A 24,279-nucleotide genomic window follows, 5' to 3' on the forward strand; every position below is an offset into this window, starting at 1 on the left:
CTTTGGGTCATTTCTCTTGAGCTTGTTGGGAAATTTGATCTCCTTCTTGGAGGGCTTAAACCTGGCTGTCCCCTTTTGGGATCCATAATGAGAGAAAGAGGCTGGGAGTATCACTGCCCCAATACGCAGGCTTTCTTGTGATTGTAGGGGAGGGAAGATCATGTTCTCTCTACCCTTCTAGGTTCCTGGCTGAGACACTCCTATAATAAAAGATTAACAGGAGAAAGAAGTTCAAGAACATGGACACCTCCTATATGCATGGGAGAGACTTAGAAAAACTGAGTAGTTCCCGCAAAATGGCTCAAGCTACCACCTGAAATACCATTTTCAGTTAAAGACAAAAGAAAGATGTTGGGATAGGGGACGGGGAACAAGTGTGGGAAGATTACCAGAAAAAGGCCTATAAACAGGGTAAGGTGGTTATGCACATTTAGGGCCATACCCTCTCCATTGATAAGTTTCCAGAAATGTAGTTATCTCTTCCTGCTGCTGAGAGGAACACACCCTTATGAATGGAGATTTCTCTTATAAACATCTCTTCCAAAACAGCAACTTCTGTTCTCAGAGCTTCTCTGGTGTCTGCCACTTCTTAATTAGCCAAAAATAATCCTTAGGACAAAGAGGTCTACTGTGAGGTACCACAGTCAGCAGCCCTCCCCCTGAACCTACCTGTGTTCAGGATGGCACACGTTGCTCAGCTGTCCTGCTGCCCCTCGCCCTCCCTAAAGGGTGCGAAGGGGCAGTTTTGGTCTCTGGTTTGGGGAGAGGATCTGACGGTTTAGTGAATGGGCTATTGGCTCTCTCCCTGTCTGGAGTCCCCCTTCACTTCTGTTTCCAGGGGTGCCTGGAGCTCCGTGCAAACCCATGCCTCTCCCCTCTCTTACCAGCACTTCAGAGGACAGCTTTCCCGTGTCCATTAAGTCTGTTTTCACTCTCAGTTCTCTAGGCTTCCAGACTTGGCTGTTTTTGCCTTTCTTTCCCTCCCTTAGTTTTTTCTTTAAACCTTTGGCCGTGATGTCACCGGGGACACAGAGGACCTAATGGGGTTTGTGTCTGCCAGTTCTAAGTGAAAGGAACCAATGAGACCTCTAATTGGCCCCTTGAGTTGCTCTTTCCCTGCCCATTCCCCCATTCCTGAATATTCTCTTTCATACAGAATGAAGAGCTTACCCTCTCTGTTACCCTTTTCAGTGGTATTATGTTTAAGTAAGGACCCACATTCTTGTTTGAGTCAAGCACTAAGGGTGGAATTTCAGATGTGATTTTAGTGATGATGCAAGGACTTCAGGTGACACTGGGGAAACCTGGCCCTTATCAATGCAGTCAAATTAAATTAGGCCATCCCTCACTTGTGTCTTTGAGGAGCCAGCTTTACTAGAAGTTCTTACAAGTGGAGAGGCAACTGACTAGAACATTTAGATACAAAAATACCTCATCTCTGCCCCCCAGGCCCACCACCTACACCTTCAGGTTCCCATTCCTGATTGGTGGTTCCTCCATCTCCTGACCTGTGACTATAACATTCCACACTATTTACCAAGCGCAATAGCTCAAATTAAAAATTTTTTAAAGATTTTATTTATTTGACACCGAGAGAGAGAGAGTACAAGCAGGGGGAACAGCAAGAAGAGGAAGAAGCAGGCTCCCCACTGAAAAGGGAGCCCTATAGGGGGCTTGATCCCAGGACCCTGAGACCATGACCTAAGCCAAAGGCAGATGCATAACCAACTGAGCCACCCAGGCACCCCTCAAATGAAAATTTTTACTGCTTCAGAATGGCTAGATAAGCAGCAATCTCCCTATTTGTATTTTGACTGATTCTTGCAAGAACTATAATTACAGCAAACCCCACAGTATTTGTTCTTTTGAATCACAGGAGATCCTCAGCAAGAGGCTCAGAGTCCCATGAGCTTGGTGAAGGAGGAGATGAAAAGAAGAAGCGAGACTCTCGGAAGAGTGGCTTTCTCAACTTAATCAAATCTCGATCCAAATCTGAGCGGCCACCGACGGTCTTGATGACAGACGAGCCGTCCTCGCCCAAAGGGGCTATGAGAAGTCCAGCCCTGGACATGCCCAGGAAGGACACGAAGCCAGTGGAGCACAACAGCAGTTCGGAGCGGGTGGAGGAGATAAAAACGCCCGACTCCCTGGAGGAAGGCCAAGAGGAGGACGTGGGCAAGATGGAGCGCAGTGACAGCAAGAGCAGCCCACAGGCCGGGCGCAGGTATGGGGTGCAGGTGATGGGCAGCGGTCTGCTGGCAGAGATGAAGGCCAAGCAGGAGAGAAGAGCGGCCAGTGCACACAAGGTGAGGGGGGCCCCTCCTGACCTGATTGTCTTTGTGGCTCTGCCCCCTCTCAGTTTTTACCGGAGAGAGATGACCAGAAGGAGCCCATACAGTTAAATAAAAATCCGAAACCAAAGCCTTTTCCCAAAAGAACCCAGAGCATGAGCTACAGAGGCATGGCTGGGTTTTCCCTCTGTCACGGAGGCCCACTCCTCTGAGAGCCACAGGGCTTGAAGATAAGTCACTGACTGAGAGAGGCTGCTGGCCTTTGTCTACCCGTGCAAGTCAGGAGCCTGGGACGGGTGTTGTGGGGAAATACTCAGATCTGGGGAGAAGACAGAGTCTGTTGCATCCAAACTGAGACCTAAGGGTGACCAGAGATAGAGCTGCCAGAGGCAAATAAGAATACTGAAACCATGGGGGCTCCTGGCTAGCAAAGACTCTTGATCTCAGGGCTGTGAGTTCAAGCCCCATGGATGGTGTAGAGAATACTTAAAAATAAAAACCTTAAAAAAAAAAAAAAAAAAAAAAAACTGGAACCAGATTTTTTCTTTTAAGATTTTATTTATTTATTAGAGAAAGAGCATGAGCGGAGTGGGGGTGCAGTGCCGTGGGAGAGAGAGAAGCAGACTCCCCACCAAGCTGGGAGCTACACAGGGCTCCATCCCAGGACCCTAGATCATGACCTGAGCCAAAGGCAGACACTTCACCAACTGAGCTACCCAGCCCAGGTGCCCCTGAAACCAAGAGTCTAATTATATATAAGTAGATCTGCCTTTCAGTTTTTTCATCTTGCCAGATTTGAAAGTCAAAAGGAAAGAAAGTCAAGGTATTCTGTTAGAATTAATGGAATACTTGATCATTGAGATATATTGTAGACTGCTATGAAGAAAAATTTGATCATTTAAAAATTGCCCTATTCTCTCCAAATCTGACTAAATTCATCATTTATTCTTTGAACACCTTTTAAAATAGACGTTGTGGGTTTTTTCCTTCCCCCTATTATCTCTCCTTTCTCCTGGTAGCTACTTGAAAGATCATAGCTTCAGTGTGATCTCTAAGATCAGCATATCCATGATAGCCCAGAGTTTGGGTTTGGTACATGAATCTGAGCTCTTTTTTGTTTATATAACTGGATTTCCCAAAGAAAGGAAGATTGCTCATCTTTGTTATTTGAAGTATCAGAATAAAACAATGCACCCCATTGAATCCTTGATTTATTAAACTGTATTATATGCCAGGGTGTAGAGCGTTGTTTTATTTGACTTAACAGCTGATTTTTTTTTTCATTAAATCCTGCATCCCGCATGATTTTACAGCTATGCACCTCATTTACCCCACCAGAATCTTAGTTATCCAGTACTTTCCTTGTGATGGATCCCTTCTTACTCAGTGACCCTTATAGAAGGTTCAGGGAAGTGCAAAGGGAGGACCGTGTAACTAATTGCCCTCTGCTAATTCGACGACACAGGCACCATGTGGCCTTCCCTAGTCAGAATTCAGAATAAACACTGCGATCATATCATTGGTGAGTCACCCAAGGAAATGTTTAAATTTCAAACCATTTTATAGCATTTCTTACAACAACAAACGTGCTGTTTTCACTAACGAGCTGTTTATTTTATCACTGTTTTCACTGATGAACAGCTGCTTTTTGGTAGAAAGATGGGAAGTGCTAGAGGGTTTTTTCCATGTGCTGTGGATTTGATACATAAATTGCCTTGAAGTGACAAAATTCTTATGGTCTGGAAGTCTCAGTTGTTCAAGGCTTCTAGTAATGAGCTTTTGGCGCCATCTTGTGTTTGATTAAAACAACATCAATAATAAAAATCCTTAGAGGTGGACCCTGGAGACATTGCAAGTTCAGTTCTAGATCAACACAATAAAGCAATAAAGTGAGTCAAATGAATTTCAGGGTTTCCCAGTACATAGAAAGTTATGTTCACACCGTACTGTAGTCTGCTAAGTGTGCAACTGGCATTGTGTCTTAAAAAAACAATGTACATACCTTAATTTTAAAATATTTTATTGATTAAAAAAAGCTAACCATCATCTGAGCTTGCTGGTGGAGGGTCTTGCCTTCATGTTGACAGCTGCTGACTGATTGCTTAAAGGCAGGGGTGGCTATGGCAATTTCTTAAAATAAGACAATGAAGTCTGCCACATTGACAAATGATTATTCTGTAGCATGTGATGCTGTTTGATAGCCTGTTCCCCACAGTAGAGCTTCTCTCAAAATTGGAGTGAATCCTCTCATACCCTGCTACTACTTTATCAACTAAGTTTATGTAATAATCTAAATCCTCTGTTGTCATTCCAACAGTCTTTACCACATCTTCACCAGGAGTAGATTCCATCTCAAGAAAGCACTTGGTTTGCTCATCCCTAAGAAGCAGCTCCTCATTCATTCAAGTGTGGTCATGAGATTGCAGCCATGCTAGGCCCATCTTCAGACTCTACTTCTCATCCCAGTTCTCTTCTTATTCCCACCACATCTGCAGTGACTTCTCCTTTGGCATCTTGAACACTTTCAAGTCATCCATGAGGGTTGGAGTCAAATTCTTCCAAAGTCCTGTTCATATTGTTATTTTGACTTTTTTTGCATGGATCATGAATGTTCTGAATGGCATCTACAATGGTGAATCCTTCCCAGAAGGTTTTCGGTTGACTTTCCCAGATCCATCAGAGGATCACCATGTATGGCAGCTTTAGCCTTACAAAATGTATTTCCTAAGTAATAAGACTTGAAAGTTAAAATTACTCCTTGACCTACAAGCTGCAGAATGGATATTGTGTCAGCAGGCATGAAAACAACATCTCCATCAGAGCTCTTGGGTGACCAGGTGCATTGTCAATGAGCAGTAATTTTTTAAAAGGAGGTCTCCACAATAGACCTAAAATATTCAGTAAACCATGTTCTAAACAGATATCCTGTCATCCAGGCTTTGTTATTCCGTTTATAGAGCACAGGGAGAGTAGATCTAGCATTATTCTTAATGGCCCTAGGATTTTTGGAATGGTGACTGAGCATTCAAATCAACAGCTGCGTTAATCCCTAACGATAGCCAGCCTATCCTTTGAAGGCAGGCGTTGACTTCTTTCTAGCTATAAAAGTCCTACATGCCATCTTCTTCCAACAGAAGCCTGTATGTCTACGCTGATAATCTGTATTCTACTGTAGCCACCTTCATTAATTCTCTCAGCTAGATCTTCTGGCGAACTTGCTGCAGCTTCTCCATTAGCACCTGCTGCTTCACCTTGCATTTTTTGGTTCTGGAGCTTCTTTTCAACCTCATGATCCACACTAGTAGCTTCAAACTTTCCTTCTGCAGATTCCTCACCTCTCTCAGCCTTCATGGAGCTTTAGAGATTCAAGGCCTGATTCTGGATGAAGCTTTGGCTTAAGGGTAGTTGTGCTGGTTTGATCTTCTGTTTGGACCCCTCAGACTTTCTCCATATCATCAATAAGGCTGTTTCATTTTCTTATCATTCATGCGTTCACTGGAATAACACTTAATTTCCTTCAAGAACTTTTCCTTTGCATTCACAACCTGGGTAACTGTTTGCCACAAGAGACCTGGCTTTTAGCCTTTCTCAGCTTTCAATGTGCCTTCCTCACTAAGCTTTACCATCCCTAGCTTTTGATTTAAAGTGAGATGTGTAACTCTTCCTTCACTTGAACACTTACTTAGAGGCTGTTGTCAGGTTATTATCTGGCCTGATTTCAATATTGTTGTGTCTCAGAAAATAAGAAGATCTGAGGAGAGGGAGAGAGATGGGGGAATGGCTGGTTGATGGAGCAATCAGAACATGGACAACATTTATTGATTAAGTTTACTGCCTTATGGGGCCATAAGTAAACATAGCACCCCAGAACAACTACAGTAGTAATATCACTGATCACAGATCACCATGACATATATAGCAATAATGGAAAAATTTGAAATATTGTTAAGAATTACCAAAATGTGACACAGGGATGTGAGGTGAGCAAATGCTGTTGGAACAAAGGTGGTGATAGACTTGCTCAGTGCAGTGATGCCACAAACCTTCAACCTGTGAAAACAAAAACAAAACAGTATCTGTAAAAGGCAGTAAAGCAAAGTGCAATAAAATGAGGTATACCCGTATTGAAAATTCAAACCAGTCAGGATTTTCTATCCGAATAATAAAATATTAGGAAAGGTTTTCAAAAATAAGTATAAGAAGGGTCACCTAGGCTCAGTGGGTTGTACGCCTGACTCTTGATTTTGGCTCAGGTCATGATCTCCGGGTTGTGGGATCAATCTCCCTGTTGGGCTCTGCACTGCATCTGGAGCCTGCTTGAGATTCCCCCTCTACCCACCCTCTGCCTCTTTCTTAAAAAAAGAAAAAAAAAGACCCTTAAAATTAGTAAAAGAATATTTTCCTCTAAAATGACTGTATTCTTTATAAAAGTTAGCAACATAAGCCCCATTGGTCAGTATACTGTTGGTAAAATTTATGGTGTCTTCAATCTTCTCTTGAATAATTTTCTTTACACTATTCACATTTAATACGTGTATTTAAAAGAAAAGAACCAGGACGGAGCATCCGGGTGGCTCAGTCAGTTAAACGTCTGCCTTCTGCTCAGGTCATGATCCCAGGGTCCTGGGATTGAGCCCCACCCACATCAGGCTATCTGCTCAGCCAGAAGCTGCCTTCTCCCTCTCCTGCTCCCCCTGCTTGGGCTTCCTCTCTCTCTGTGTCAAATAAATAAATTAAATCTTAAAAAAAAAAAAAAAAAAAAGGAAAAAATCGTGAAAGTGAAGCTATGGCACTTCTCATTTTTTAACAAAGGAGAGTAAATAACAAGTACTGAATGCATAGAGGCCCTGTCTTCTAGGGCCACCTCCTCAGCTGCCTGCACTCAAAAACAATGGACCTTATAGTATTTTGTGTTAACTACCTCAGACAGCTGGGAAGGAAAAAGAAAAACTGTTCCTTGGGTTATATTTTTAATGTAGGCAAGCGAGGCGCCAAGGGTGCAAAGTGCAAGGAGGCATTGGCTCTCAGGTGCCCACCTGGCGCTGAAAGGCGATGTCTCCTTAAATCTGTGCACTGGCATCTTGCTTGACATAGTCTCATCCTGACCATGTTTGAATAGTCCACCTTCTTATCTGCATCTGAGCACAACTACACGTGCCTCTGCCTTCTAGAGGCTGTCGGATGCCAGGCCAAGTGTTGGTGAGGCCCTCCCTGCCTCTGAACTGCTCCCTCTGTCCATGGGCTTGGACACCCCCTGCTGGTCCAGGCGGGGACTTCCTGGCTGCAGCCCTGGCACGGGACTCCCTTTCCTTGGGATCACTTGTCTCTAGGAACATAGGAACACCAAACAGTGTGCCCATTCTAGCTGTAGAACTCATGTGCACATTTCTTCTCAGAGACCTGCTCAGCAGCCTCCCCTAAGGGAACTCCCAGAGTCTTGCTGAGAGAGCCCTGAGAATTGCTGCAGTGTACTTGCCCTCCCCGGGAGCTGCCACTCCTGGCTGGTATATGGCTGTGGCCAGTCAATAAATGTCATGCATAAGTCAGATCTCAGCTGTGTTTCAGATAACACCTCCTGTATCATCAAAACTAGTGGAAAGCTGGGAACTGGCACCAGATACATGCTTTTCTGGTTTGTCAGAAGCACAAGTATGAGTTGAGCAGGAAGGGACAGGCCGAAGGCCAGGCTGCCTTAGGAGTCATCAGCCTCCTGGTCTACCTGCCCACCGTCTTTATATTTCTAGACAGGAGGTGGATGTAGACAGTCCGTCTTTGTCAACAGAGTACTTAGATTTTATTAGGCAAACCCTTGATTTTTCATTTAGGATAACTTTTTGTATTTAAATGCCTCCCTCTTAGGTGGACTTTCTGCACTGCAAGGAAGAGGCCAAGTCCTAGCTTCCCTAGTTATCACTCCTTCCCTGAGATGATGGTGTCTAACCTTGCCCCCCTTTGCTGTCATAAACCCCTTCACCTGAAGCTTTTGGGTTTCTTTTTTTTTTTTTAATCTTATTTATTTATTTGAGAGAGCATGATTGGGATGAAGGGCAGAGGGAGAAGCAGACCCTGCTGAGCAGGGGGCCCGATGTGGGGCTCGATCCCAGGACCCCAGGATCATGACCTGAGCCAAAGGCAGATGCATAGCTGACTGAGAGACCCAAGCACCCTGCTCTGAGGTTTTTTAAATTAATTCTGGCCTGTTTGTCCATTGCCTCCTAAATGATAAATCTGTGTCTTGTGGTCTTGTGGTTCTGTCTCAGTGGCAACAAAGGCCCTGCCTATTACAGTCCCTTTTTACCTATCCTGTACATTGAAGTTGAAAAGGTTTCCACTGCTTTCAAATTTTGATTTTGGGAACTCAACTTGGAGAGACCATCCTGTCAACTCACAGAGCGTCAGTACCCTTGTTGCTTGGAGCATCAGGGGCTGCAGAGCCTCTATAGGTGTTCCACAAAAAAAGAAAACAAAAGCAAAACACAGGAGACAGAAACGATCCCCAAGCTCACTGGCTTCCCCTGAGCCCATGTACCTGTCACCGGGGGGATCATTTTGGGGCATTGGCCACACTCCAGAACCCCAGAACCCTGATTATAAACACATAAAAGAACCTGTTCCTCCAAGCTTTGTCCCAGGAGCAGGCACCCAGGGACACAGAGAGGTGGGACACAGTGTGACAACAGTAAAGGGGCCATTATTTGTTGACATTTATTTTCTGCTTTGTTTCTTTTCTTACATTTTAAATAAATATGCACTTTGCTGGGGCTGTGTGCTTGAATTTTCTAGAAGCTTGGGAATGATGCCATCTCTCAGGATTCCTCCAGCTTGGCCTTGGGCAGCACAGAACGTTTGGATGGAGGTGGTGCAGGTAAGACCATCACCCCCTAAGGAAGAACACTTTCCCTCCTGGTTCCGGAGTCACACATAGTTGACAGAAGAAAAATAGAAATGAGAGAGGAGAATGTGTTGTCAGCCTGCACCTAAAGGCCACACCCCTTCACCTGCTGCAGCTCCACCTCAGCGGCATCTCCCACTCCCAGAGCTGTGTGCCTGGAAGGGGCACCAGTTCCAATTTCCCAAAAGGAAGAAATGCCTCTGATAAGAGCTCTCAAACTGTGGACATCCGAGGAGTGGGGGAGGGGCATGTCTGATGTTAAAAATAAGCCACACATGGTAAGTAGAAGGTCCATTTGTTTGATATGAAGGAGTGTCCCTTCCTTTCAGCATGAATATCCAATATCCTTTGTCCCTCTGACTTTTTGGGTATGGTAAAGAATAAGACACTTTTGATGGGAACCAGAGGGTGGCTTACAAACTGTGCATCAGAAATCTCACTTTGCTGTTTGAAATTCCCGTGTTGTGCTGGAATGTCTTCCTGCAGGAAGAGTTGGAATGTAGCTCACATTTAACCCTCTTGCTTCATTCGGTTGTCTGCATGCTTAAGGCAACAGCAGGGCAAGGGTGGGGCATGAGATTACATCCCTGAAGCCTTTGCCACAGTTCTTGCTAAATGGGAGGCTGTGGATGTCAGTGTACTCCCCTCACTGAGGACCCGCAGCCAGACCCCTGCCTGATGATGATTGTCCAGAACTGAGGCACCTACAGTTTTACGGTCATACCTGCCTGTATTCGTGCCAGATCGGAGAAAGATCTGAGTGCTTCAGATGCATTAAGCACTGTATCCTCTCCATATGTTAGTATGGACATGGACACGCTTGAACTTAAGGTTGCCATCTGTGGAGTAGTCAGGAATGATCAGAAGAGTAGCACTAAGTTCATTGATTTTCCACAAAGAGCTGTAGTCTTCCAGCAGCGTGTTTAGATTCTACAAGCATGCTAGAACGACATGGTTCAGTTCTGAAATATCCATGGGGAGAAAAGACAGAACAGACAGACCAGAACTCTCCTAGCTCTAAATAATTTGTTTCTTTCACCTTTGATTTTTTTTAAAGATTTTATGTATTTATTCATGAGAGACACAGAGAGAGAGGCAGAGGGAGAAGCAGCCTCATCACAAGGAGCCTGATGCGGGACTTGATCCCAGGATCCCAGGATCACGCCCTGAGCCAAAGGCAGATGCTCAACCACTGAGCCACCCAGGTGCCCCTCACCTTTGAATGTTAAAATAAAGTGTGCTTTTTGTACCCGTTTTCACTAGTGCCTAAGCTGCACCCAGGCATTCCGGAGAACCGCTTCATTTTGGGAACACCAGAAAAGAATGCCAAAGCAGAGCCCAAAGTGGATGTGGGCTCCAGGTCCCGGAGCTCGTCCAGCACACCCACCAGCCCGAAGCCCCTCCTGCAGTCCCCCAAACCCAGCCTGGCAGCGCGGCCCACCATCCCGCAGAAACCAAGAACCACCTCACGGCCTGGTAAGGGTTGTGCTGGGCAGGGGCAGCCTGCAGGGCTAGCTGCATCAGGACCCCACAGACAGTTCCAGGAGCTGCTGGTGAACACGGCCACAGGAGGGGTCCCAGAAACTGGACAGTGGCTTCCAGAGGAACAAAGGCTGAAGGGTTTCATTATTTGACACCAAGGCGCGAGGACTCTGGGACTATCCCTGCATTCAGGCCCTGGGTTAGAGGGCCAAAGAGAAAACAGTCTTGTGTTAGGTTGGCCCATCTGCAGGGCTCAGTTGGGCTTTCTGAGAACTGTCTCCAGAGTCTACAGATGCTTCAGAAAAGGCCTTGCATGAGGGGTGGGCACCACGAATATTCTGTGAAAGATTTAGGGTTTAGAACAGGGCCTGGCAGACTATGGGCCTGTTTCTGTAAATAAAACGCTAGCAGCACACAGCCAAGCCATCTGTATACGTGTTGTCTCCAGCTGCTTTTGTGCTAATGTAGCAGAGCTGAGTTCTTTTGATGGAGGCCGTTTGACCTGCAAAGCCTGAAATGTGGACAGTTTAGCCTTTTACAGAAAAAGTTTTCTGACTCTTGTTTAGAAAAACTGATGATAGAAGAAACTTAAAAATATCAGAAATGGATTAGATACTGCCTTATTCTCTCCTGCAACTGGTATTTCATATCAGGTCCTTTTTTCTTTTCTTTTCTTTTCTTTTTTTTTTTAATTTTTAAAAGTTATTTGTTTGCCCCAGTGGTCTATTATAAGAATTTTTAGATAGATAATATAATAAACCCCATATCACCTCTTCACTTTATTCTCTTATAATAATTAGGCAAATAAGGGTAGATTATATACATATAGTCGGATTATGCTCATCACCATCATTACTGCTAATCTGAACTGAACACTTCACTCTGTGCCAGGTACTGTTGTAAGTGCTTAATGTGGATAAACCTCTAATCTTCCCACCACAGCTCTGTTCCCCAGATGCAGAATGTGAGGCCCAGAGACACTCAGTATGGCAAGTCCCACAGCTGGTGAGCAGCAGGCAGACACTAGGGCTCCCCCAGCTGTGGGGGTACCAGTCCCGCTGTCCTCCCCCACCATGGGTGTGCATACTAGAAAGTAAGACACGCGGCTGGCTCATCATGGTCATTCATCAACATGCAGAGGACTGGGTGGAAATGAGAAAAAAAGCAGTGTTGCACATACCCAAACTTATTCCACTTGTGGGTATTTCCCATTTTCCCTCAAACGTGTCTTTCATTCACCAAGCGGCCAGCTAGTTAAGCTTGCTGATCTCTATAGCCCATTGGTCCTTAAAGAAACCCAAAGCCCAGTCTCCAACTCACAGCTACAGAAGGACAGTGGAATCACGTCAAACCGAAGTTTGTTATGATGAGAAACATAAAACGTTTTGTTATGCGCACAAAATATTGTCGTAATAGAAAGAATGGGGAGAATGAAGGCAAAAAAACACTTGAAAATTTTTTTTCAATGAGTCAAAAGCAGGCTGGTATCTTCATCAGCAAGGTGTAGCTCTAGTCTGCTCTGCAGTAAAAGAATGGCTTTTTTTTTTTAAAAGATTTTATGTATTTATTCATGAGACACACACACACACACACACAGAGAAAGAGAGGCAGAGACACAGTCAGAGGGAGAAGCAGGCTCCATGCAGGGAGCCTGACATGGGACTCGATCCTGCGTCTCCAGGATCACGCCCTAGGCTGAAGGCGGCGCTAAAGCACCGGGCCACCTGGGCTGCCTGAGAATGACTCATAAAATGGACCTTGCTTGTAGAGTGCTTCGTCTCCCCCGTTGGAAATTCTTAATGTCAAACTATCTGGGTTCCCAATATTCTGTGGCATGGAGCTTCTGTTTTCAATTTATTTGTTAAATGTGTTCATTTGTTTCTTAGCACTTAGTATACCAAGATTTAAATGCACAAACTAGTTTGTTTTTATAGCACTTGAGAATTCAACAGACACTTTGAAATCCGTTCTCTCATTTCCTCTCCATGGCTCTGAGAGGTTGTCTGGGCAGGGAGAGCTCTATTGCATCCTGTTCAGGTAGTGAAGCATGTAGGAGAGTTGAATTGGAAGTAGAAGGCTGAGGAGAACCTAACCAAAAATTATCTTCTCTGTACACACACACACAGACACACATGCCAAGTTCAAATAACTTCGCCAGCAACAGAGCAGAAGAAGGAGCACAATTTAGGAAATCCTTTCAGTCAAAATGAAGTAGAACAGCCTTTAGAATTAAGAAACTAGAGTTTTAATCATAGCCAATTTTGTCATCATTTCCTTCAACAGTTCATTTATTAATCTCTTCACCTATACAGTGATCACCAAAGTCCTTTTGGTTCTAAAAGTCAGTGATTCCAAGTTACTCGTGGTGTTCTCAGTATGTGTAGATAGGTACATGCACCCACATTCCATAGGAATATGTTTGTATGTATTTCATGACCACTTCACTGAATTCATCAGTAGGTAGAGGCAGGAGATCATAAATATTACATATTTGAAGAAAATCCAACAGCTTCTGTGTCTTTTGGTTGTGTGTCTTGAGGCAGAAGGAACATTGAGTTCACTTACAGTGTAATTTTCAAGTATCAGCTCATTAAAATTTTCTGCGTCTGTAAGATAAATTCACCTCTATCTGTGAGTTTTAGAGATTTTTCACCTTTCATGAGTTTTAATTATTTTTCCCCTACTGTTTGTAGATATTACTTGCGGGAACACAAAATTAAGTTTCAGCCAGAAAAATTCGATGATGCTTTTAAAAAATTATTGGCTGTTAGTATTTAAAGATTCACCTGGCTTATGTTTTAGGAATCCAGTTCGTGGAACAGTTTGATTCATGTGTTTGTGTCTCCCCAGAGGACATCCCAGACTCTCCATCCAGCCCCGGCTCCTCTAAAATTGCTCTTCTTCCACCTGTCCTGAAAAAAGTTCCTTCGGACAAGGAGAGAGATGGCCAGAGTAGCCCCCAGCCCAGTCCCAGGACATTTTCCCAGGAAGGTAAGAAATGTTTTCTTTATGTTCACTTTCTCCAAGGAGAGTTCTTTCAAGAGAAAGGAATTAATCTTGGACTTAACTAATATCTTAGAATTTAAATCAGCATCCCTTCGAATAAAATTTTGGAACCAGAGCAGTTTCCTCATTCAGAAACTTGATTCAACATTATTGATGACACTGGAGCTTAATAAAGGACCATACACAGAGATTGAAGGCATACTGGACACCCCAACCCAAGGTTTAACTTCTTTGTAATCACTAGGTGCTCCTGAACTGGCTCCCAGCAGGTAAGGAATGCCTTCAATATTTTGTGACTCATCTGGTGCTACTTACAGGCCTCTAGGTCCCCTTATTTACAAGAAAAGCTCGTACTGGTTGTAAATTACCATTGCTGTGGCTCACAAGCAGCCCTGCAGGCCCGAGAGACCTTTAGCTCCTTATGCTTGCTCCATCATGAGGTCAGACATTCCTTATTCTCATGGACTTTCAGGAAATCACTATACCCAGTTTGCTGCTTCTAATTTGCTGGGGTAGCAGCAGAGCAAGAATATCCTGGAACTTGGGTACCATCTCCCAGAATCAGATCAAGAGTGATCAGTAGAGGTGAGGTTTTTGGGGTGGGTTCAGCATCCACCGTTCCTTTCACCCACCTCCCTCATTCTGTCAAATACATCATTGACTTTTGGGTTCTGTACTTCATAAAAAGTAATATAATTGCCATCTCTAAGCCCCTGCCTATAAAGAAATTCCAGAGCCACACGAGTCATTACCCATGACCAGATGGCTTTTGTTATGGTTTCGGGCTGCTTTGTTTTATCTTAGATGTCTGATGCCTCAGAATTCTTAAACTTTTTGGCTCTGACATCTTCCTCCATTGGCATGTTTTCTTTTATTTTTTTCTTTTATTAATGGTAGTCTTGTGTCACAGTTAATAGAAAGTATTTCTGAGTACTATCTTTGTGACTTGGGAGAGTAATAATAAAAAAATAAATTAAAAAATAATAATACTCCCTGCTTTCCCCTCTCCATTTTGCAGGTTCATTTGGTGGGTATAAGCTTTGGCTTATAGCTTATTGGCTATCGGTAAAAGAAGATAGGGTTTTGACCAAAGCCGATAAACCACTCATGTCAAACAGACCAACTAAAGCCATGAAAGGTAGCTGGGGCCTCTAGTCCTCTTACATGGAATGAACAAATACAGGGCTTGGTGTTACAGCCACAGCCCTTGGAAGTCTTAGTGTAGAAAGAAGAACCTTCGGTGGTGTCCAGTCAGACTCACTCAAGCCAGTACATGTCCCTGGCAGCCCCTCCCCCGCTCCTACCCTCTTTTTCCCTTCTTTCTGCAGCTGCCAACTTTGCAATCTTACTTGTAAGGACGTTTTGAAAATTGCTTGACATTTATGGAAAGTGATGTTTTTTAGATGCTCATGATTAAAACAAGGCTTCGAGGTACCCACCAGCCTCCTGAGCACAGGGAACATGGCGCACCTCCAGTTAAAATGGATGAACAACACTAGCATGCCCTTAACTGCTTTGGGAAGAATCAGGTGTTCTTTCCTGGGGAACTTATTTGCTCTTTAGACATTTCAGAGCTCTGGGGTAGATGTTTGGTTCCTCTTCTCACCCCTCACCCTGCAGAGAGCAGACGCTATGAGTGATTCATGCCCCATCTTTGTAGGTAGGGACTGGAGAGTTTGCATCTGGGATCCATAATAAGTTAACCACAGAGATCACTCTGGTGATGTCACCTCGTATTGAAATTGAACTGAAAATACACACGCAGTCTGAGAACAGTATGTAAACATCCAAGGTGATAGGAGTTCAACTTCAATTTATTTATCAGCTCACAGGCCCTGCTGGCCCAGAAATGATAGCCACTTATGAGCCCTGTCTTTTTCATTAGAAAATGTTCCTGATGTGCTCATTCCTATTTTCTTGTGCATTATTCATGCTGGTTACTTCATTTCCTTGTTCTGTGCCTCCCTTTGGACTAGCGTGCCCAACTAATTTCTGAAACAGGTAAATTGCTATGATTCTTCTGGATTATTCCATAGTGAATGTGATTTTTGTTAACCCATCATAAAATCAAATTGGTAACCCAGGGGCCTTTTGTTAGCACCTTTTGGGGGCAGACTCGGAGCTCACCTCATTTTGCACCACATTTCCATAATGTTGGCTGTTGAATTCTGTAGATAATGGTGTATCTGTGTAGGACCAACGCTGTAGGTTCCTTACATCCTAAATGGGGTGGGTTCTCTGGTACTTTAATTTTTAGTATTAGTATTCTTTATATTAATGTCGGCACATTGATGTATTTGCTAATATAAAGGGTAAAACGAATCCCTTTTCCTCAGTAGTGCAAAGAGGAGATTATTACAAAAGACATTCAGATCATGACAGTGACAAGCCTTCCAGTGGAGGGAAAAGATCTTCAAAACTGTACTCCACCATTGCGGAAGAGGAAGTGAATGCAATTGGGCACAGGAAGTCACAGCCAACAAATGGTTAGAGCCTTCGATTATCATCCCTCACTGACCCAAAGCTTACAAACTGGCACTAACAAAAACAGACTTTAATTGAATAATGTCTATCCTACAACCGGCTCAGAGATTATTCATACAATTGCTTTTTTTTTTTTTTTATTTAATCAGAAATGGCAACAGGATGGTCCTTCCCTTCCTTTTGGGGCAAAAAGCATTGACTTAAAAATCTAAAATTACAAACTATCCTGATGCGAATCAAGTTACTTCTGAGTAGGGTGACTTGTCCTTTCAAATTTTTTGATCATGTAGGTTTATTTTTATATTTGGGATCATGCCTCCTGTCCTCTTTATCTCTCTACTCTTCTGTTAGATTTTAATTGGGATTGGATCAGAAATTCATAGAGTAACAGAGTTTCTACCTTTCGAGAGTATTGGCCTAACCATCTTACCTTACCCTCTTTCAGGCAAGGATCAGTAAAAAGCTAGACCTCACACCATGCCCACGATCTTCCATTGGACATTTGATGACCCTTTAGTGAGAAGGAGAAAGTACCAATTAACTTTTCAACCTCTAAGAATGGTTTATTCAGTTTTATAGCAGTTGCTCTCTGGCACCCATCTTCCATTTGATACTGTGGTAAACTCTGGTGTTCTGCTCAGGTGGAGATAGCCCCAGGAGACAAAAAAAGACAGATTTCAAATGGGCTTTCATCTCCATTGGGAAATGTTAGAGCAAGTGTAGCTGATTCAGAGACAAAACGTCTTTTTTGTGACTCAGTACTTATGATCTTGCTGGTTGATAACTTTTTATAAATTTGCCTTGAAAAATCTTTGAAAGGAAGTCTTAAAAGTATCATAAAAGAAAAGAAGGGAAAAAATATAAAATATTCTGATATATAAGATTCCTTTGAAGTACTTTTTCCCTTGAAACAGGGTACTTTTCTTCCTGTAAAACTCTGAGGGGTTAACATGTGAGTGTATTTAGACTCCCAGTGATTAAGGGCATGGCGTGGCCCAGTATTCAAGCTATAACCCCACGCCCTTCATGGCCTTCTAAGAAAGCACCCCAGATGGCAAGTCAGTGAAGTGATCTTATTGTAGGAATAACTTCTTTACTACAAGAGGATAAACTATTCTCAAACTTGAGCACTGTGTTACTGATAGTATATGTCTTATGACCCACCTTACAGCTTAACAACCCACTGACTTATGTACAGGGCCTCAAGTGAGAACTGTTGTCTTTGAGGACTTTCCTTGACAGAGGTTTAAAAACCAAAACAATGATAAAGCATCTACTGGTCCCCCCACAAGCAACAACCTTTGGAACCAACTTTCTTGGGCAATGCCGTTGGATGAGCCGTGTGCTCTGACTTGCTGAGTATCTGGCACACACTAGCTAGATGATGGAGTAGATTGGATGAAGTTAAGGACATGACCCACAGAGTAGGTCACATACAAACATTCTGTTTGGGCCAGGAGAAGCTTCTAAAGAATTCCTGAAACTAAATAATCTGTCAGCTATACTTCAGTTAAAAACTTAAATAAATAACAGTGATTCCATGGCCACTACTGCAGAATCCTGTTTGACCCTATAATAATAATAATAATAAAATACACTATGTCCCATTGCTTTTGTACTTAAAGTTTTATTGGAATGCACACACGTGCATGCGCATGGACTTTCTGTACGGTGGACTTTATAGACACAGGCTAACAATAACTCTCTACAAGGGATTTTCTCTGACATTTTCAAAAAAATCTCTTATCTTCAAGTGATAGAAAAATTACATAAACACCTCAGACATTTATTTTCTCAAGAGAGGCAGAGTTACTTTTAGAGTACATTAAGTCAGAAGTTCTGTCTCTATATTGTCTCTTTTGATAAAGTCACATAGATTTTTCTAGATTTGGGAAATTTGCATTTTGAACTATTGTATTGACTGACTTCTATCACTTGATTATTAACAAAGAACCTTGATGCGATGCAGTGTCACTTCTTCTGAGAAGCCACTGAAAGCGCCTCACACGACACTCAAGGAGACTGCCCCAGGACCACACTGATCCTGCAGGAAGGCTTTGAGATAGAGTCAAAGGAGGTTGAAGACAGGGATAAGCCAAACCATAGGAAGGCAAGAAATTCTGTGCCTCTCGCAGGTTTTTCCATGACCTCCTCTCTGGTTTACAATCCCCATTGTGTTGGGCTTGCATCAAAGTTCGATGGAAGTCAACAGGACCATCTTGTATTTGCTTTTCTACCTTGATTTCTTTAAATACTGACAGGAACCAAAAAAGCCATTTTACAGGAGCTTCAATTAAAGTAAATTTATGTAAAAGATTTTCATTTTGTTTTGTTAGTGCCGATTCCTGCAGTTGCCTGTCTTCATTCTTGAGAACCGCAAAGCAGTCTGCTTTCTGAATAGTTAGTTCCTGGTTAACAAATGGCATTTTGTGCAGAGCAATTCTGTTACACCATGCTGTGTCCTTTCCTTTGGATCTTTTATGAGCAGCTTCATTTATGCTAAAACAGCTTTCTTCTTTCCCTAAATCGTGTATCCATGTAACAAACAGAGGCTATTGTTCTCAAAGCATGCTGCATATTTTTATCATGATTACTGTTTTAATTGTGTGGCTCTGTTAGTATGCACAGGTACAATGCTTACTTTCTTTTCCTGGAAATATCTGTAACTTTGGAATTTCCTGTGCTTTCCTGTCGTGCATTTCATTATAAGCTGTGATGTTTTCATTAGAGTATGTCCTATTTTCTGGGAAAAAAAATTGTTGATTTTGTCTTTGTGTGTATCATGATGTATCCTGTTCATTCAGCCCATCTTCTAAGATTCCTTTTATATGTCACTTGATTCTTATATAATCCAACCAGTAGCCAACCAATATGTTGGCCATGGCTTTTGGTAAGCTGGTGCTCCATTCTACTTTTTTTTTTTCACCAGAACTGGGTTCTACTACCCTTATATAAGTTCTTGAAAAGAAATTTATCAATTTTCAGCTGTTTGGGCTCCTACCAGAAAGTATATAAAAAAAAAACAGAGCCAGCTATCAAATGTTATTTTTAAGGTCATCATGTTTTCCTCCTGGGAAATATGAATGTCAGTGGAGCTTAAAATGGAAAAAAAGCTCCAATTTTCAAATGCATCTCTCATTCTGAATTTATATGCACATTTTGGAAGCTTTAAAATTAGCACATGTCTATACACATAAATATTTGCATGTGTGATATATACAAAGTCAAATCATCTTTAAGAATGACAGATTTCATGTTTGAGCCTCTCTGTACTAGGCATTGGCAGTGTAGGTGAGGTGTGAATATACGCAAAGTGTTTGTGTTGAATAAATTACCTGTTCACTTACTCGGGTATTTTTTATAATTTTAATGGTACGTGGCATAGCAAGAAACACTTGTATAGACACACACACACACACACAGCTCCCCCAGCATGTTAACTATACAGATACTTGCATTAGAGAAGTGTAGTAAAACAATCTGATTTTTTTTTAATCCTGCATAAAGTCAAGCATTAACTCAGACTGTGTAGGAGAAGGTTCATCTGAATTAGTAAAAAGCCTGGATTTTCTAAATATTTTAAAATAATTTCTAGAGTTTTAAGTTTCAAGCAGACATAATCTTATTTGGAGTATTCATTAGTGGAAGCTTGACCAAACCTACCTCAATAAAATTGTAATTAGCATCCTATTTATATGTAATCAAATCGATGCTGCCTAAGGACTGGAAAACAAACTTGACAAAGAGCATTCTCCCTACAAAGTTGTCTGCACCAGTGATTTGGACTAATGAGAAGGCGAGAGGCTCTGAGAGTACATTGGCTACTTGTCTGATTTTCGTTCCCTGATATCACCTGCTTGCTCTTCTTGTCCATTCGTTGACCTCCCTGCCATGTAAGGAAATGCCAGCCCGCTGCTTGTCTCATGATCACATTCACAAATGGTAGAGTTTAATCAATGAAAGTGAATATTTTGAGAATGAATTATTTTAAGATATCCATCCCAAGACCCTGAGATCCTGACCTCAGCCAAAGGCAAACACTTAACCAATCGAGCCACCCAGGAGACCCTAAAATGAATTTTTAAATAGAGTCACTGCCTTAGTGAATTGCTTTTGTCAGGCCTCTAGAAAGACCATGTTGTTATTCCTCTCAGTGACCATAGTGGACAGATTAAAATTTATGCCTTCATGACTGGTATTAGGTCTGTGTCACCAACCTAAAATCCAACCTGTTAACTTATTTTTTTTTTTAATTTTTATTTATTTATGATAGTCACAGAGAGAGAGAGAGAGAGGCAGAGACACAGGCAGAGGGAGAAGCAGGCTCCATGCACCAGGAGCCCGATGTGGGATTTGATCCCGGGTCTCCAGGATCGCGCCCTGGGCCAAAGGCAGGCGCTAAACCGCTGCACCACCCAGGGATCCCCCCAACCTGTTAACTTATTAATGTTTGCTGTGTCCTTGCCACGTCCTCCACCCCCACCCCTGCCCCCCAGCCCTGGAGGACTCAGAATCAGTGTCACTTGAATGTGGATTGAAGGACAGTCTGCTTTCTGCAGGGAGATTCCTATGTAGGATCTCTCTGAATTTCAGTACTCTGCACTCCAGTGACCTTGGTCGGTTTTTACCTGTGACATAACCATTGTGGATAGCATGAATTTCTCCATTTTTAGAGAGGACACTGATGTCACAGACATGAATTAGGCCTGGGATTTTGAGGAAACTAAACCACTGGGAGGGATGAAAAGCTTTTTAATCTAAGAATTAGAGGAAATAATGTTTGCTCTGAAGACAAATAAGCAGTGTATCACCATGTTTATTTCTTCTTTTGAACCTAGAATGTTGGAAATTTATTTTTGAGTCACTTGATACACAAGAACAATTCATTTTGGTTTTAAAAGGGAATGAAGAGAATTTTCTAGCATGATGTTCCTAGTAATGCTCTATTTTGGGGTCAGATTATTGCAGTGTCTTCGAGATGAAGATAAAAATTTGCTCTACTTTCTCCTGTTCATAGCACATGCAGAAGCTGAAAAGTTAGAGGACTCTGTGTATTACTATCAAATTGATTTTGTGATAAAGGACAAGCTATATACAGAAAATTATTTACCTTTTGCCCCAAACTGAGTTGTTGACAGCTCTCAAAGGAAATTTTTTTTTTACACAATACAAACTAAAGAATAAAATCAGTTGTGATATTTATTTATCACTTTTCCCTTCCATCTGAGAATTTACTCAAAAGTGTTGGGTAAAAAGAGGTCAAATTTTTAAAAAATACTTATTTTTATGATGAGATTTGAAAGGTTTATCCTTTTCAGAATACTGGATAATTCCACTTTAATTTAATTAACCAAATTTAAATTTTGATTGTCTAGAGATCAGAATCTGGCCCTGACAACCATATTTGCAAGGGAAGTACTTTATTATATTTGTGTTTTGACTATTAGGTTTCAGGAGTTTTTACTTCCTGAAACACTCTTTAGTGAATTAAGCATTTAAATAGCTAGTTCCTGGCAAGATGAATTTTTAGCATAATGCTAAAATCAGGCTGATGAGAAGCATCAGATGAATCCTGTTACTCTCCAGGCCTGTTCCTGGTTGGATCGTTTGAACTTCTGAGTGATAAGGAAGCTTTTTCTTCTTTTAAGCAATACACATGGGGGGTATGGTATTTTTAGCTTAAGTGGTATCTGTACAATAGGCTTGGTGAGTAATATGTAATAACCCTTAATAGCCTTGAGGTATATGGTACCAGTGAAGCTGAGTTCTAGTTGTAAAGAACATGGTCTTTGAAGAGAAAGATTCAGTTTACTTTTTATTTTAAGATTTTACTTATTTTAGCCCACTAGCAGCGGGACAGGCAGAGGGAGAGGGAGAGAGAATCTCCAGCAGACTCAGTTAAGCACAGAGCCCGAGGCAGGGCTCCATCTTAGGACTCTGAGATCATGATCAGCCAAGACTAAGAGTCAGATGCTCAACCGACTGAGCTGCCCAGGTGACCCAAGAGAGAGATCCAGTTTAAATCCAGATTCCAAGTTTTACAAAACCTCCCTTCCAGAGTAGTTGGGAGGAGTAGCAATCATACAGCAGAGTGTGCCTGACATGACAGATACCGAAGGCTCAGTTCCACTAATTATCCTCCCATCATCACTTTGTAAAGCCACAGGGGATCCTTCACATTTATGTGTGATCAGAGCAGGCAGCAGGACTGGCACTTCTATTATCCGGAGCCTAGTTCCAAATTGACTCTACCATCAACAGGATTCATTCCTTTTTCACAAGACTTTAAATTCTTCATTTCCTAGAGAGTAAAACCGATGCTTGCTGAGGCTCAGAAAGGCCTGAGCACAATTGCTGGGCCCTTCCTCCCATCCTGGCCCCAAAGCAGAGGCAGCCAACTCTAGATGGTGGCAGAAGGCATCAAGTAGGACATCTGTCCCGCTGCAACTCTGCCAGGCTGTCTGTCCTGTTCTCTCGGCCGCACCAGGGGTGGCGGGGCGTGCAGGGTCAGAGGTCCCCTTCTTTCCCCCACCCTCACCCCAGATTCTCAACCACAGCTATGACAGGTTTGTCCTCTCATAGACTGGGGTCTCTATGTTCTCTTGTTTTACTTCGTTTCCGTTTTTGTTGGTCTGTTCTTAATTTTCATCTCAAGTCTCTAAACATAGTTGGTAAGCTGTGTGTGCCTGAGTCCTGTGAGCCCTCCCACCTGTCGGGGCCCCCACATCTCACCCCATCACTGGTCAGACCACTGATTGTACTGTGTGTATTGACCCTAATGAGGTCCTTCTCTTTCTGTTTCAGTTTCAAGGAGAAGCTGGGGCCAGCAGGCCCAGGAGTACCAAGAGCAAAAGCCATGGTCCTCCAGTAAAGATGGCCACCAAGGCAGCAAGTCTAGTGACTCTGGGGAAGAAGCAGAAAAAGAGTTTATTTTTGTGTAAAGGTCCCTGTGCAGAATTCTGATTGCGCAGGGTGCTCTGTTAGCCATTAGAGAGGAATCGAGGACAACACCTCTTCCTACTTCCGACGCTCTTCTCTTGGTGCTTTTTTCTTTTCTTTCACCTTCTTTCTTTACTGACTTTTTGAAAACTGAAACAGACCCATTTGGGGCAGGGAAGGGGATCAAAACACATTTGTTTGGTCTTCTCCTCACCCATGGCATTTGATTTTGAAGCATTCCTTCACATGCCTTCAGTGAATGCCAGCAATTATCCATGGGCTGTACTTGAATTTTCTCTGAGGCAGCTAAAGTTTGCCCTGCAAGATGAGTTTTTGGAGGTAAACAAAGTAACTGGATACATACACAGGTAACACCACCGGCTGACAGTGGGGTATTGCTGCAGGTACCCATGTCAAATCTGCACTTGACTCAATAGAGCAATTTATTCTTGATGTATGCAATTGCACAGTGTAAGTATATTAACAAAGCACACTAATAAATAATTTGTATAAATTATATATATTAGATCTCGGCTATGGTTTTTACATTCTCCCATGGGGAACTTCTTCCTTCCTGATGTGGAATTGTAAATTTAAATTTGGTCGGTGTGACCTTTGCAGTATCATCAAGAAGCACAGTTGAACACAGAGAGAGGCCCATGGCTGATCCTACCATGTGCCTGGGTGAATGTACATAGTTGATTGGAATGAAGTTTTATGAATATTCGTGATTTTTGAAGCCTTTAATTTCTGTCTGCATATTAGCTTTTAATGTATGATTTTAACAAAGAATACTTTGACACCTGTAAAAATCAAAACACTACTCTTTTTAAGACATTTCACAAATATTCACTTACATTACAGGCTGAGGTATTTTATTCATATGTATATTTATACCAATAAAATGATTTTACAAGTGGAATTTTGACCTTCTCTGGTTACTTTTTCAAGTGAGGATTGGCTTTGTGGTGGTAAACTTTTGTTTCCAAAATCCTGATCACAGATGCCAGATAACCAAACTTCTTATACTCAAAGTAAATGTAGCTTGCTAATCCATTGCTTGCTCTCACCTTTAGGGAAAAACATGAAATTAATAAAAAATTTATATTTTGAGTTTGATCCACTTCCCATTACCTCAAATCAAGGGTCATGCAAGGGGTACAAGCATGAACGATAAATGTTTTG

At 42.4% G+C, this 24,279-nt stretch overlaps 1 protein-coding gene across 4 annotated transcripts in view; it reads left to right on the plus strand.

The window, feature by feature from the left end:
* CARMIL1 (capping protein regulator and myosin 1 linker 1) overlaps positions 1 to 24,016 on the plus strand; it is a 312,127-nt gene extending 288,111 nt beyond the window's left edge. The window contains exons 33-38 of one of the 4 annotated variants that reach the window (XM_038584305.1): positions 1,877 to 2,306; positions 9,075 to 9,156; positions 10,447 to 10,659; positions 13,516 to 13,656; positions 16,008 to 16,157; positions 22,960 to 24,016. In XM_038584305.1, coding sequence (XP_038440233.1) covers positions 1,877 to 2,306; positions 9,075 to 9,156; positions 10,447 to 10,659; positions 13,516 to 13,656; positions 16,008 to 16,157; positions 22,960 to 23,096 — 1,153 coding nt within the window. In that variant the 3' untranslated portion in view covers positions 23,097 to 24,016. Of the gene's footprint in view, positions 1 to 1,876; positions 2,307 to 9,074; positions 9,157 to 10,446; positions 10,660 to 13,515; positions 13,657 to 15,647; positions 15,979 to 16,007; positions 16,158 to 22,959 lie in introns of those variants that run through there. The other 3 variants (XM_038584306.1, XM_038584307.1, XM_038584308.1) reach the window with 3 other exon arrangements.
* The last annotated feature ends 263 nt before the right edge of the window (positions 24,017 to 24,279 follow it).

Source organism: Canis lupus, chromosome 35, assembly GCF_011100685.1.
Source record: "Canis lupus familiaris isolate Mischka breed German Shepherd chromosome 35, alternate assembly UU_Cfam_GSD_1.0, whole genome shotgun sequence".
NCBI classification, from domain to species: domain Eukaryota; kingdom Metazoa; phylum Chordata; class Mammalia; order Carnivora; family Canidae; genus Canis; species Canis lupus.